This window comes from Pongo abelii, chromosome 14 (genome assembly GCF_028885655.2).
Source record: "Pongo abelii isolate AG06213 chromosome 14, NHGRI_mPonAbe1-v2.0_pri, whole genome shotgun sequence".
Classification (NCBI taxonomy): Eukaryota; Metazoa; Chordata; class Mammalia; order Primates; family Hominidae; genus Pongo; species Pongo abelii.
This window is the reverse complement of record NC_071999.2, coordinates 105078586-105095036: the sequence shown is the minus strand read 5'-3', so window position 1 is coordinate 105095036 and position 16451 is coordinate 105078586. Positions and strand designations below refer to the sequence as shown.

Genomic DNA, 16451 nt, shown 5'->3' with positions numbered 1-16451 from the left:
CCAGATGGGTCTTCCCTTGGGAGGTAGTTTCTGACTACCGCCCCCTAGTCCAAGTCAGCTCCCACTTTTGTACCTTAAACTTTCTCTTGTCTTCCTTATTACCTGTTGATATGCTTTCTCCCCACCCAGTGTTCCTTGGTACTAGGGACTTCCTTCATTCACATTTCACATATCTCTAGGGCCTGGCTCATAAGAGGTGCTTAATGAATATTTATTGAATTAATCAGCATATTGTCCTTCAAGATCAGCCATCATTTTCTCAATCTCATCATTCAAAATGTATTCCTTCTTCTTCTCCTTCTTGCACCCAGTCATAGACTGGACTCTATTAAATCCTTTCTAGCATCTGGGCTCATTTCCATCCTCAGTGTCTGTCTGTGCATCCTTTCATTCAGCTAGGGATGTTCAGCTCGATTCTGTCCCTTAATTCCAAGTCTGTCCCATATTCCATTACTTTAGTAAGCCTTTCTTGACACACAGATGCTTAATTATTCTCTTTTGCTTTCTTTGTGTTGACTTTGTCTCTACCACTGGTTGTGAGCTTCGGAAGGGCAGGAATCTCATCTTCACTTCTTTTTCCTCCTAGTGTTTACTTTGTGTGCTGCACACTCCCTGGCACACAAAGTGGCCCTCCAACACGAGGCAGAGCTTTCCAGCAGCCTCAACCTTCAGGACTGGGCAGCTTTTACATTTATTTGGGCACCTTTGCAAGAAAAGGTTTTGTTAAATGTAATTTTTATTTATCTTGTTATCAGAGTGCAAGAGAAGCAGAAATCAAACTGAAAAGTGAAAGCAGAGTCAAACTTTTTTATTTGGATCCAGATGCCCAGGTAAGAACTATCTAAATGTTTAATATTTAAAACCAAGTGTGGGAGAGAAAATCATTGATGGGCTTATTTGTTTATTTGTTTGCTTTGTTTATTTTAGAAAAACAAGCAAAATAAAGAAAATTTGGGGAATAGAGGAAAAAATAAAAACACATAATCTTATCACCATAGCATTACTATTGTGAATATTTGATATTCAATAGATGTTTGAAAATTGGGAGCGATTTATTGAAATACATTCTCTAGTTCACAAAGAACATCTAACTTACCTGTTAAAATAATGATCAGAAAATAACAGGTATCACTGCAGATGCCTGGGAGTCAGTGATAATTCCTGACTAGCCCAGGCTCAGGCTCAAATACAAACCTTTTCCATTTCACTCTAAGGATAAGTACTTTTCTGTTTCCTCCCAAACCTCATAACCATATGTATGTGTGTTTATATGTCTATATTTTTTATTTGCTTTTAAGAAGTTTTTGTTTATCATTGTAAAATATATGTAATATAAAATTTACCATTTTAACTATTTTTAAGTGTACAGTTCAGTGGCATTAAATACATTCTCATTGTTGTACAACCATTACCACCATCCATGTCCAGAACTTCTTCATTTTCCCACACGGAAACTTTGTACCGAATAATAACCTTCCTTTCCTTCTTCCCCCATCCCCTGGTAACCTCTTTTCTACTCTGTGAACTTGCCTATTTTAGGAACCTCATAAATGTGAAATCATACAGCATTTGTCCTTTGTTTCTGGCTTCTTAAACTTCACATAATGTTTTCAAGGTCAATCCATGTTGTAGCATGTGTCAGAATTTCCTTCCTTTCTGTGGCTGAATATTCCATTGTATGTATATACTGCATTTTATATATCCTTATAAATCTGTTGATGGACACTTGGTTGGATACTGGATGGACATTGGTTATGTTGTTCATAATCATAATTTTCAATTCATCCATTGAGTAGGTATACCATCTTTTTTTTTTTTTTTTTTTTGAGACTGAGTCTCGCTCTGTCGCCCAGGCTGGAGTGCAGTGGCGCGATCTCGGCTCACTGCAAGCTCCGCCTCCCGGGTTCACGCCATTCTCCTACCTCAGCCTCCCGAGTAGCTGGAAGCACAGGTGCCCACTACCACACTATTTTTTTGTATTTTTAGTAGAGATGGGGTCTCACAGTGTTAGCCAGGATGGTCTCGATCTCCTGACCTCGTGATCCACCTGCCTCGGCCTCCCAAAGTGCTGGGATTACAGGCGTGAGCCACCATGCCCGGCCCATGTCTTTGACCATTGTTATAAACTATGTGTGTAACTACTATAAACCATAGAAACTGATTATATAATAGCAAGACTATTGTGAGTAAATAAGTGTATATAGCTTTTCCATATTTTATTCTGTTTCCTTTGGCTGCATTTATGATGATTTTTTTTAAATAAGAGCATAACTTATTTATATATTACATTTTCTTTTAAAGAAGCTTGACTTCTCATCAGCTGAGCCAGAAGTGAAGCCATTTGAAGAGAAGTTTGGAAAAAGGATCCTTGTCAAGTGCAATGATTTGTCTTTCAATTTGCAATGCTGTGTTGCCGAAAATGAAGAAGGACCCACTACAAATGTAATTTTTCATTTAAAGAATAAAGATTAAAAAAAAAATAGGCAGAGGTTTCAGAGGTACCTTTACAGCGCAGCCTGGATAAGAAATCCTAGTCCCTGGTATCAAAGAGGTGCAGTGTTTGGATCAGGATATGGAGGTTGTTAGCCTGCAAGGACAGGATGTTCGTCATGAAAGATGAGGGTGGTAGGTTTGTGCTCAGTTTTCCAGGAGACAGAGTTCGTCTTAGATGCTTCAGGGAATGCAACTGTGTTTTCTATGGAACATACATTATGTAGCAAAACACATAAGGGTAAAATAATTGTTTTGTTTGTTTCCTAAGATGTTTTATAACCTAATTCTCTGTATGCAAAAGGATGAGACTGTTTATCTTTAGTAGTAATTTATGGCAGCAGTCCTAAATAGGTCTTGTCATTTCTGTTTTGATAGCAACATTCTTTTGTCCCTGTTTGAGCCATAGTGATCGTTGGATTGTTTTGTTTTGTTCAGGTTGAACCTTTCTTTGTTACTCTATCCCTGTTTGACATAAAATACAACCGAAAGATTTCTGCTGATTTCCACGTAGACTTGAACCATTTCTCAGTGAGGCAAATGCTCACCACCACGTCCCTGGCACTGATGAATGGCAGCGGGCAGAGCCCATCTGTCCTCAAGGGCATCCTTCATGAAGCCGCCATGCAGTATCCAAAGCAGGTGGGGAGTATGAGCCCAGCATTCCTACTACTCAGACTCACTTTGCATGCTACATAAATGCACCAAAAATGCTCAAATTAGACCTTGTAATGCTCAAGTGGGGTCATTAGACTCTTAATTAATTGTATTTATTATTAGACAGTAAAAGCAAGCTGAGAAATAAGTGGCTTTTAATTTCATTTCTTCTTTCTAAACGTTCTCCTAGTTACCTCCCTCACCAAATAGACTTTTTGAGCAGATGATGAACTGTTTGTCAGCTAACTAGTTTGGCACTGGGTGCTTTTTACTAGTTGTCCTGTTTCACTGTTCTTTGCTGTTTAATGTTCATGGGATTTGTTTAACGTAACTGTGAATTCTGCTTACTGAAGAAAATTGTTTGTCTCCTAGGGAATATTTTCAGTCACTTGTCCTCATCCAGATATATTTCTTGTGGCCAGAATTGAAAAAGTCCTTCAGGGGAGCATCACACATTGCGCTGAGCCATATATGAAAAGTTCAGACTCTTCTAAGGTATGAATGGCTTTTACGCTTTGGGGTGGTAAAAAGCAATCTGAAAAGAGGCCTTTATGTAAAACTATAAATGCTTAATGAAATCAAACATAAGCCATATTTATACTCTAAAAGATGTAGAATATGCTACCTGTATTTACTCTGAACTTTATGTCTTGATTTTGAAGGAAATGTAGTCCTATGTGTAAGTAAAATGCTCCAGTTGACTAGACAATTCTGACATCCTAAAATAATTTGCAAAGGAATTACCAGCTTAATAGTGAACTTTCTCTGTTAGAAAGTACATGTGTGATATTCAAATAGAGTTCCTTCTATTTGTTAATGTGCCTCTTGGGTTCTGAAATTATATTTTGATCCACTTACACTTATATATGAGGCTGGAGACCAGGAGATGTCCTTGGCTCAGATGACCTGGCCAGTAGTGTCAGTGATTCAGGTCCACTTGGTTTTTGCTAGAGGGGGCAGAGTTTTAGGTGGAAGATGGAAAGAAAACATACATGATGTATGTTTGGTTTTTTTCAAAGTAGTGTTCATTACTTGGAAAGTACCTAGGCATGGACATACCATAGAATTATTAAATATTAGAGGTCATCTAGTCCAAGATGTGCTTTCATATTTCAGGACACTGAGGCTCACCAAGGCTTAGTGACCTGCTCAGTGTCTCACAGCTGGAGCTGCCAGGGGGCACCTGACTGCCACTTCGTAGCACCTTGTGCTACCTAGTTAGTGTAATCTGTTGAGTGCTATTATCCTTGCCAGTTTTATGTATTTTTAGTTCTTTTTTTTAAAAAAAAATTTATGTGGTCATCTGAGAGGCCTGAATTCGCTGACAAGAACTGGTCAGCAGTAGGAGTGGATACCCCAGAGGCTGTGAGTGAAGTTTACTAAGTTGGATTCAGAGCTTCCTATCTTCACCTCTATGGGCACCCATGCATCACAGCTGTGTCCACAGGATGCACGATGGCCATTGAGAAATGGGTTTTGGAGTCAGAAGACCTGGGTGCTGCATGCCCAACTCATCTGGGTCCTTTGGACAAATCACATCACCTCTCTGGCCTCCAGATGTTCCTTCTGTGCATGAAGGACGATGTTACTTCTTGCCTCTGCCTTCCTCATAGGGACAGTGTTAGGATCAAACAGATCATGTACGAGTCAGTGCTGTGGGCACCATAAATCACAGAAAGCCCAGAAGACATCGTCATTTATTACAGCCCCAGTCAAGTAAAAGCCCATTTACCCAGGCACATTGGTTCCAACAGTAAGCCTTTTTGGCTGAAGAAAGCTGTGTAAAGTTTGGTCTCTGGAGAGAAGCTGTTTTATTTTTTTAAACCAAGTCTGTAAAACCTTGGACGAGAAGCTCTTTTAGCTCTTTTATGTTTTGATCAATAATCAATGAAGGCCCAAGATAAGATCTCCTCCCCCGACCGTGTATGCTACACATTTCCAAGGCCCATCCACAGCAACTTTGTTACTTCTGCCTGCCGCATGCATGGTTTGAAATTTGGCAGCCCATGTTGGTGTAAAAATCACATATCACTGTAGGCTAAACTTACCTCTGCACACTCCTCCGTGTCCACTGAGCATCTGCTGAAGTCTGCTTTTTCTTAATTATTTATGGAATGTAAAGCTCATCCATGTGTACATTATTCATGCATTTACTTTCCTGCCACCTCCAAAACATTCAATTAAAGCAGGAATTAAGGCTCAACCATCTTACTTTAGCACAGTTTTGGCAGAGATGTTACAGTGAGATGATTTTTTTCTGTCTGTCAGAGTTGTTTCTTCATGTTTTCCAAGATGGTCTAGAACATCATTTAGAGTAAATTTTCATTTTGGAGGAAATTTTTATGAAAAGTCTCTGTAGGTATCTCCTGTGAATAGATGTTTTAAAAAGAAAAAGAAGGGGAAAAAAGCCCAAAGGGAAAAAATAAGTTTCTTACTCTGACTTTCACACATACTGTGTTCTATTTGCACCCTTCATATGTCTGAGAGCTAAGTCCTCATTCACTGCAGAAAAGGCTTATTGATGTTTTATGTTTTTGCTTTAAATTTTATGAAATTACTGCATTTTACTCCACAACATATTCATCATTGTTAGAACCAAAAAATCTTGAACCTGAAAATGTTTAAGTAAATTGACCCTGCAGCTAGGTAGGCCATTGTACCCTATGACTCATACACCTAAGACCCCGCTAAGTTGCCCCACCCAGGGAGGCAAGAACATACCTCACTGGAGAAGGGGGGAGGTCCTAGATGATTCCCTGACATCTCTTCCAATTAGGATTTATTTTCCGGGTTACTCATGAAGGCAGCAGTTCCTACAGCATGATCATGGTAGGATTATAAAGTTTCGCAACTGGAAGGGATCATGAAAAGTATAGCCTAGCCCCCATTTTCAGGTGTGGATAGTGGAGCCCAGAGAGGTTTGATGGCCTACAGAGTCATACAGCTGGATTCAGTGTGACTTAGAGACAGACAGCTCTGTCATCTAGATCCTTCTGGATCCTTCCTGTGGCTGATGGTACACACAGATCACCGGAGGTCTTGTCAGAATGCACGTTCTGATCCAGGAAGGTTGGGGCAAGGCCTGAGACTCTGCATTTCTACAGTGATGCTGATGCTATATCACACTTTGGTTTTGGAGTACATTTCCCAAAATTGGTTTGACTTTGATGTACGTATGTAAAAGACCCTTCAGTAAAAATAAAAAATAAAAAAATTAAGTAATGTAAAAGACCCTTCACTGTAACTCTGAGACAATCAAACTTTGCATTGATGACAAAGCACTATCATAGTACAGACAAATTTGGAAAAATTAAGCATTATCTTTTTTAGCAATAGAGGTATAGATGATTAATAATAGGCCTGCCTTAGGCTAAAAGCAAATAAGCTTCATCGTACACTATGAATTAATCATTCAATCAACAACAAACCAAAATTGATCATTAGGAAGTAGAAATAGCAGTAATTCATATTTAGAAAGCAAGAATATAGCATTGAGAACCCCAGCCTAACTGAAGTCAGTATCTTATTATCTTATCCCTTATATTGTGGGAATCAGCATAAGCTAGTGCACATTAGGAGCTGCGATAGCTTAGTATTTTAATTAGTGTTCTCATTTAAATCCTAATAATGTGATGTATTTTGGTATGGATACCAAATAGTAATGATTAATAACTCAGTAGACTTATAATAAGTAGTATTTAGTCATAAAGATGTATGAAAACCTCTGAAACAGCATGTTTGTTGCCTGTAAAGACCAAAGAAGAGACATGGATTTTGGAAAGTCTTCATTCTGTATTCTTTAAGAATCACTGCTAGAGAATGCCTTAAATAAAGTACTCTGCACAGAGTGTGAATCCAGCCATATTCATAACTGTATGATGTGCTTTTCTATGCATCTGATGCTATGGTAAGTGCTTATTTAGTGAGCATGTAAGGATGGCTCTTGAGGTCACAGTTCTTTCAGTGAGATACAGTATCTCATAGCTTTATTTTCGTGTCTTCAAGGTGGCCCAGAAGGTGCTGAAGAATGCCAAGCAGGCGTGCCAGAGACTAGGACAGTATAGAATGCCATTTGCTTGGGCAGCAAGGTAAGGCACACCTTTTATACCTTTTAAATCGATATAGATAGATGCATGGATTGGTCAATAGGCCTATTCTGTTTGTTGTGAGAGACAAAGAGGATTTGAATGTGTAAAATTGAGAAATACATAAGCCCAAATTTTGAAAAAATCATTTAGTAGAGTCACAGAGAGGAAAGACACTTCTGGAGAGGTGCTGCCTGGAACTGGCAGGGTGCACGGGAGTGTTAGCTGCAGAGCTGGGATTCTAGGACCCAACCACATGCCTTCAGCTGGAAGTCGGGGCAATCCAGCGAGGCCTGGGGTGATCTTTATCTCTTGACTCTACTTGTTAAGCATTTGACTTGTGTATGTTGTTTCCTAAGCACAAGCCATTGGCTGGAACTGTTTTCTATGTAAATTGATTTAGTTGTCCTCATCCACATAGATGTTTTCCATGTTTTTAGATAATGAGATTTCTGTTGGCTATAGCCAATGGAATAATAATTAGACTTCTCATAGAAACTAGATTTAAATAATGAATTGATTTTGGTGTTTTGGAAACCCAGTTTAGAAATGTTGCTTTGCCATTTCAGGACATTGTTTAAGGATGCATCTGGAAATCTTGACAAAAATGCCAGATTTTCTGCCATCTACAGGCAAGACAGCAATAAGCTATCCAATGATGACATGCTCAAGTTACTTGCAGACTTTCGGAAGTGAGTTTCAAGGTCTTATTTCCACACCTGAAAGATAGAAGCTGTGTAGTGGGGAGGGAGGAACAGGGGAGCAGTCACTTATGTTGCTCGATTTAGACATCAGAGGGGATGGCAAATGAGCGTGGACCATTTCCTCAAACCCTTGAGAAGAAAGATGGGGTGAAAATCAGAAGAATAACTGGTTAATTTGAATTCTGTAGAGGATGTTTTGGGTGGTGCTGTGAAGGGTGGGTTGGGTAGGGATGAGCCTATGGTGGGGAGTAAACAGTTGAGGAACCTTGTCAAGAGGTGAGAAGGGACTCAGCAAAGCCACTGCAAGTGCAAACAGGAAGAAGCGGACAAATTCAAGTCGTGTCAAAGAGATACGATGACTGGGTCTTGGCTTTCTCGTTGGGTGTTGGGTTGGTAATAGTCTAAGATAAATAACTTGCAAGATTTCCAATTTGGAAGTTTCTAGCACCAGTTGTTGCTTAGCTTGTGGCAGCATTGCTCTACTCTGCCTCTGGCCTCACATGGTCCTCTTCCTGTGTGTCTCTGTCTAAATTCCCTTCTTAGAACACTAGTGATAAAGGATCAGGGCCGAGCCTAGTGACCTCATCTTAACTGATTGCATCTGCAGAGACCCTGTTTCCAAATAGGTCACATTTATAGGTACAAAGGGTTAGGACTTCACCATGCTTTTGGAGGACACAATTCAACCCATAACAATGAAGCAAAGAGGGAGCAAGGAATGTTGTGCAACATCACAGGGCCGGCAGCTTCCCCAAGTCAGTCTCATCCAAAGGTCTGTGCTCTTAACCTCTATGCTGTTTTGCTGCTACAACCTAAAGAGTTCACTTCTGAACCTTTGAAACTGATTTTCTTTGCTAGGGAGATGTGTATTAGAATTTTTCTGGGGAAATTCCAGGAATGTGAAAGAGCTGAGGGAGCTAGAAGATGTGCAGTGAAAAGAATAGCTGAGAGCCAAATGCTAACTATTCTATGCCAAAGGTATCCTTGTTTTGTTTTGTTTTTTTGTGCATATCAAAATAACAATCAGTTTATCTAGAACTCAAGAATGGTTGTTTAGCTTTCTTTAACCTCATTTTACCTTTTTCTTATCTGTCTTCAGTAGTAGGAGTAGAAACGATATGAGTCATAGAAACAGGCTCAATAAGTTCTGAAAACACAGAGATGTGTTCCTAATCAGAATCAAATCACGTCCGCGTCAGCAGGTGGCTTCAGCCTTCACAGCGACGTGAAATCCCTTGTCAAGAGGCTTAAAAAGGTAGAAAGGATTCTCAAGGTCTCTTTCAGTTATGTGATTATACAGTTTTTGACTGTCTTGATGTTTCCCTTGTTTGGAGCTTTAATGAGAAGTGCAACCTCAGTTTTGCTAACATGAAGCTAGTCTTACCTGGACAGATAAGGTTAGCCTGTTCAGCAAAGCAGAGTGCATACCCGCTGGGCTGATTTGGAATGTACCTTTCACGGCTCACGTAGGGAATTGGAGAAGGGGGAGAGGAGGATGCTGGTGAAGGATGAGGCCTGCTGGGTTAGCCTTCCAGGGTTCCTGGACCATACAGGTGCCCCAAATTCCCAGTCACTATCTGACAGTTTTATGACCTGGTAAGGACACAGGTCTTGGCCAGGGAGTGCCCCTGGATCCCTATGAATCTGTTATTCATGAAAGACTAAATGGAAGAATACTACCTTATTTTTACTTTTAAATCATAGAGGTTCTTTAGTTTACAAACATAATACATGTTCATTTTAGAAATTTTGAGAAATACAGAAGAATAAAAGGATGAAAAAAGGTTTACTACTAGTTTTAACCTTCGTGGTGAACTTTTGGGAAAATTTTTTTTTTTTTTTTTTTTTGAGATGGAGTCTCACTCTGTCCCTCAGGCTGGAGTACAGTAGCACAATTTCGGCTCACTGCAAACTCCGCCTCCCGAGTTCAAGCGATTCTCCTGCCTCAGCCTCCAAAGTAGCTGGGACTACAGGCGCCCACCACCACGCCTGGCTAATTTTTGTATTTTTAGTAGAGATGGGGTTTCACCATATTGGTCAGGCGGATCTCAAACTGCTGACCTTGTGATCTGCCCACCTTGGCCTCCCAAAGTCCTGGGATTACAGGCGTGAGCCACCGTGCCCAGCCTAGGGGGGAACATTTTTTTGTACATTGTATTTCTTTACATTTTATTTTAGTTTATCTTATGTAGCTATGATCATACTAAATATGTAATATTTCCCTGCACAACTTAAGTATTTTCTGAAAGTGTTATATATACATTTTTATAGACATCATTTTTAATGCATAAATAATAGTCCATTGAGATAGACCATAGATTATTTAACTCTTCCCCCATTTTTTGACTTTTTTTTTTTTTCCCGAGATGGAGTCTCGCTCTGTCGCCAGGCTGGAGTGCTGTGGCACCATCTCAGCTCACTGCAACCTCCGCCTCCCGAGTTCAAGCAATTCTCCTGCCTCAGCCTCCTGAGTAGCTGGGACTACAGGCACATGCCACCATGCCCTGCTAATTTTTTTTTTTTTTTTGTATTTTAGTAGAGATACTAAATATCTCACTATGTTGCCCAGGCTGGTCTCGAACTCCTGACCTCAGGCAATCTGCCCGCCTCAGCCTCCCAAAGTGCTAGGATTACAGGTGTAAGCCACCACGCCCAGCCATTTTTTGACTTCTAATGTGTTTCTGATTTTTCAGAATTATACCTATAAGCCACAGTTAGAATCTTTAAAAAATCTTCTCTATTGGTGGTGGGTAATATATTATCATACATACTATATTATCATATAGTAATTATTGCCATTTTTTGAGTTTCAAGAAAATTTCATTCTTACTGATTTTTTCAAAAACCAGTCACCTTTAGTTGGATAGATTTCAGTATTTTCCTTCACTCAACTACCATGCAACTCTTAATAACCATGAGGTAGGTCTATGTGTACTTAGGAAAGTGAATACACTATATTATTAAGGAAGAAAAAATATATCTGTATTACTATATTTTTTGAAAGAAAATATCATATATTTCTTTTGTATGTAAATGAAGAAATGGATAAGCAAGTAGCTAGATGGAAAGATAGGCATAAAAATAGCTATTTAGGATATATGCCAAATAATCATGGTTATCGCTGAGGGATGGGTTGATGGGTGATATTTCACCTTCCACTTTGTAGCATTCTGTCATTTTTATATGAACTTTTAAAAAACTAACACTTACTTTTATATTCAGACAAAACAAACAATGAAGTTTTTTATATGTGATGGAGGTTGGAGCCCTGTCTCGGAAGTTACTTCCTAGGCTGGTTAGCTTGAGACTTCCCCACAGTGGCGTCTCCTCAGGGGCAGCCCCAGTGCGTGGTCCTGTCTTCAGTGGAGGCTGGGGAGTGGGGCTTCACATGGTCACTAATTTGAAAGTGATGGGAGCAGAAAGCCTGTGGCCAGGCAGCAAAGAGCCCAGGGAAAACCAAGTGCGAGTTCTCTTCTGCACACCACTTCTTCATGCGTGTGCTCAGCAGGAAGGCATTGGTGTGAAGGGTGTGCTCCAGGAGGCCAGTTAGAGACCCAGAAACCTGAAAACAGGGATCCGATGATGACAGCATAGAAGACGCAGCAGGATAAGTGAGGCCACGCTCCTCAATAAGTATCCAAAGAAACTTTGGTGCCCACTCCCCGCATTCTTCACAACAGAGTTAGGGGATGTGGAGGATTCCTTTTTCATTTTCTAAAAAGCTTTGCATTGCTATTTTTCTTTCCTCTTTGTATTTTACAGGAAATAATCTCATGTCAGTGGCCTGGGCACCAGCTTGGATCCAAAGCTATTGTTTCTACCCCCATGATTGTCTCAAAATGTTATTTAATAATGCATGAAAAAAATTTCTTCACGCTGTCTCAGTCTTTACAAAACAGCTGCCAAAGCTCATAAGCCACTTTCCTTTTTCCCTTGCAATAATTACCCAGGGATATGTTCCAAGATTTAGTAAGAAAGCGATTCTGTCAGATAGATGATATTGCTGACATTTTATAAGAAGAGAGACTTGGTACTTTCTATTTGATTTGTTCATGGTGGTATCTCATGGATAAGATGGTATCTCATCTTTTCTAACTTCTGCAGGAAATGTGAAGGCATGAAGGCAAAATATAAAAATAGAACGTTTTCTTTAAAATGTAGACCTTTTTAATGCTACTACGTTGGATAGTTTAGGTAATAATACTACTAAGGTTTTTGCATATGCAACTTAATGTATCTTTGTTTATTTATGCACTCATTTTCTTTGCATCCAAGTTTTACAGTCTTACCCCTATTTTGCTCTGGTTACACTGCACTCAAGCCAAGTAGGGCTGCTTGACTTTCTGTAAACCCACTGTGGACTTCCCTCTGCCATGCTTTTTTCTCTGCCCAAATTGTGTCCCCTTCCTGCCTCATCAAGCAGCACATAAATCACAAACACATACAGCATACACACTTCTCCTTTTCCTTTGTCTCTCTCAGGGAACTCTACTCATCTTTCAAAGCCCAATCTGTGGCTCACTTCTGTGCTGGAGTCCTGGAGGCAGTTACTTGGCTTCTCTGCCTGAGCCGCCTCTTCTTTTTAAGGGTGGATAATAAAAGCCCCTGCCCCCTAAAACCGTGGTGGGGAATAAATGCAAAAGGCATTAAGGTGATTTCTCCCACCGTGAATACTGATCTCATCCCGTGTTCCCTCTCGATAGATCTAGATACTCTGCCTTCTGGTAGAGGTTTGTACATACTCTGTGAAAGTAATTGCCCTCGTATGCCGTAAGTAGCTTACAGTGTCTACTGGACTTTAGGCTTCTTGAGGAAAGAAATCATGTCTTGTTTGCATTCCTCCATGGTCCTGAGTACATACATTGCAGCATATCCTAAGCACTTGATAAATGCTTATTGAATTTTCTTCTTAGACATAAACTCAGTGGTTTTTATTGAAACAAAAATATCTCAAATTTCTTTCAATCATATATAGTTTTTTTTTTTTAAGTGACACAAAGCTTTTAGGGAATATTTCCTTTCACAAAACACAGTTAGAAGATTAAACTCACCACCAATAGCAGTCCAAACATACCTGTATTGCCAGCTAATCATTTTAACGAGCCAATACAGGAAGTCAGGAAGGGAGGACCAGGCTGCAGAAACACTTAGATAAGGACCCCAAATCTGCTGGCATGGGAGGACTGCTAGTTGATGATACCATTCCCGTTTCCTCTGTGGGAATTGTTGAGTCAGCAGAAATGGATGGGCAGTGGGAAGGGAAAATTTTCCTAAGAGAGAGTTTGAGCCTCACTTCTGCATTCACACACAGACAGGAGCAGTTCCCAGAGGCCAGGCATCCTCCAAGTGTCTGTATTGCATGCTTACTTAATTCGTGTAATTTTAAGATGAGTTTTCATGTTCAAGGATTATTTTATAAATTTTGCATAGAATATAGGTACTCTTTAGCAAAACAAAGCAAAAAAACCAAAACTATTCTCAGTCATGAAAGAATTCACTTTGTGTAACACACACACAACCACCACTTTGGAAATGCATAAAAAGGCAGTAAAATCTTTATTGCCTGTGAGTGTTTGATGTCTAATAAACCAGATTCAACATAAACCGTAAACTTTTGAAATGGGTTTGAGATTGGGTTTTTAAAAACTTAAAGCTGGCAAAAAAAAAAAAAAAAAAAAAAAACTTTTAAAAGCCCATGTGCTATATAATATGGAACTAAACTCAGAAATGTGCTTGGAAACACATGGAAAGACTGCCTTTACAGAAGCAGCAACTAGAAGTAAAATCTCTCAGCAGAGGGAGGAAATAGAATAAGAAATAACTATAGTTAGGCACAGAAGGACACAATACACTATAGGAAGATTTCCAGGGAAGATCGTTTAATTAAAATATGTTGCTTAGAAACGTGTTTTAATTGTGTTCCACCTCTCTCAAAAATTTATACGTGCAGGATGTTGGAGTGATCTTAAAAATGGTGACGAAGATGCCTGTTCATTCATAGGTGGAAATAATTAGGAGGGGGTGAAATCCGTTACCCTTGCATACTTACATTTAAAAGTATAATTTGTAATAAACAGAATATTTCTAACTGAAAGCAGATACAACTTCATAGGTGTCTCTACAATTTTGTGGAGTGCAGTGTCTTGTAATGTGTTGTGGTGTTGAATTCCTCCACTGAAGAGGTGAGCAAGGCACTGTATGTCATGAAAATTGATACCTTCATAAAACCCCCTATCTGAAGGTTGATGCCCCTGAAGAGTTCTATGTGAAGCTGAGAGAGGCTCCACAAGATATCATCATAGGAGTGCCCAGAGCTTGGGAGATGCTCGGTCAAAAGCTCTCAGAAAATGACTGACCCTTGAGGGAAGGCTGCTGCCCCTTCTCCCACCAAAAGAAATCTTGTGTGTGTGAAGCAGCTCACACCGCAGGCATAGGGGCAAACTGCAGGGGAGTGCTTGGCTGTACCCGGAGAGCTCTTGGCCAGAAATCTTTTCAACAGAAGGCAGAACATGTGAAAAATCATTGACTTGCCTTCCTGACCATTACCTCTTTCAGGAACTGTTCATTTAAACTCAGGCATAAACAGAAGACAAGTGGAAATGAGAGGGAGGGACCCTGGGAGAAAGATTTAGCAGCTTAGAGCTGGTGATGAGCCATGATGGATCTTCTCAACATCGTCTCTAGTCTTAAGGATGTAGGAATTTAGAAATTTTAGGGAAGTCCTAATTCAGGTGAAAAATATTCCAAGATGTACTGAGGAGTGACACGTGAGGCTGCTTAATAGTCAGCAGTCATATCCAAAGAATCTGCAAAATTGTAGGTAGGAACTTCTCAAAAATGGGAACAAAACCAAATGCTGAATCTGCCAGTCCCTGTGCTTTAGTGATCTTTGGCAATGTTCTAAAGGAAATCTGAAACAGGTGGCTTAGGAAGGACCGTGAGGCGGCATTCTGTTTCCTAAGACTAAGTCATATCGTGTTGAACTAGTCATCCTAACCGCATTTCTTCTCTCTTTGTAACTGCGCCGCTAAGCTGGTGTAGTAGAGGAGCGCAAAGGCTTCAACAGAATGTATTTACCACATGTGGGTGCCGTGGTAGCCTGTGAACGCGTCAGAGAAGCGCTGCACACGTGAGCGGGCAGTTGTTCAACTGCTGGAAAAACCAGATGCTAGGGAGGGTGATTAGTGAGCTAGTGTCAGTCTGGAAATGGGCCTCCAGAGACTTGGGAAGGAGCCTGTTCTTGGCAATATTCTGTGCAGTATCTTTATCAATGACTTTTATGAGACTATAACCTGCTGATTAAATATTTTTATGACATAAAGCTATTAGGAATATCTAATGCAGTAGATGTTAGAATCTGGATCTAGGAGGACTTTGATAAACTAGAAATAGCTCAAACACAATACGATGAAATTTCAGCAAGACAAATTCTCTTCTGAGGTCCAAAGATATAATTATATAAATAAAGGACAAAGAAATAAGCATGTGAAAAAAGATGTAGGAATTTTAGGTGACTGTAAATTTCCTGTGAGTCACTAGGATGGTATGGCTACCTAAAAGTAATAGCTTTGGGGCTGTGTTAGTAGACAGGTATATTGTTGAAAACCAGACAGAGGCTATGCACCCAGCTGTGCACCCACACTGGCCAGATTTATGCAGTTCCAGGCTCTGTAATATAAATGGCAGGTTCTTCTGGGAGAGAATGACATTGGGGCAGGTGCAAAAGTGCTGAGAATAGAGGGCTTCAGAATGTGTAGTATAGGTGGTTGAAAGATAGAGGAACATCGCTAGACCCCTTGATGAGTAGAAGTTTCAGGGAGGTGAATTTCACCACGCTATGAGCAAGAGCAGACTAGTGTCAAAACCACTGAGTCAGAAGTCTCATTGTCATTAGGAAGGGTGAGGCAGTAGCAGCACTTGTCAGGAGTGTCACAGGGGATTCCTATATTGGATTGAGTCAGAACAAATATTAATACAACAATTTCAGTGAGCTTCGACTCTGTACCCAGCATTGTGCTGGGCACTGGAGCCTAAGATGATTTCTAGTTCCTAATGGTGATGATTGTATGTTTTATTTTATTTTTTTATTTCAATAGGTTTTTGGAGAACAGGTGGTGTTTGCTTACATGAATAAGTTCTTCAGTGGTGATTTCTGTGATTTTGGTGCATCCATCACCCGAGCAGTGTACACTGTACCCAATGTGTAGTCTTTTTTCCCTCACCCCACTCCCACCCTTTCCCCCAAGTCGCCAAAGTTCATTGTATCATTCTGCTGCCTTTGCATCCTTATAGCTTAGCTCCCCCAAATGGTGATGATTCTAAATGAGCCAAATATTTATGGTGAGGCTGGAGTGGTTCAGGAACACTTGAGCTGTAACTGTTTTGCTGATATTCTTTATCTAGACCTGTACTGTGCAGTGCGCAGCCACTAGCCATGTGTGGCTGTCCTGTGAAATACAGGACGTCTGAATTGAGATGTGCTTTAAGTATAAAACCAGTAATACATATCTGGTTT

At 40.1% G+C, this 16451-nt stretch overlaps 1 protein-coding gene across 33 annotated transcripts in view; it reads left to right on the top strand.

Annotated features, from left to right (window-relative positions):
• DOCK9 (dedicator of cytokinesis 9) overlaps positions 1–16451 on the top strand; it is a 298314-nt gene that overhangs the window by 181858 nt on the left and 100005 nt on the right. For all 33 annotated transcript variants that reach the window (XM_054528568.2, XM_009248745.4, XM_054528579.2 and 30 more), the window contains 6 exon segments: positions 756–830; positions 2302–2442; positions 2929–3132; positions 3520–3642; positions 7153–7235; positions 7802–7924. In XM_054528568.2, coding sequence (XP_054384543.1) covers positions 756–830; positions 2302–2442; positions 2929–3132; positions 3520–3642; positions 7153–7235; positions 7802–7924 — 749 coding nt within the window.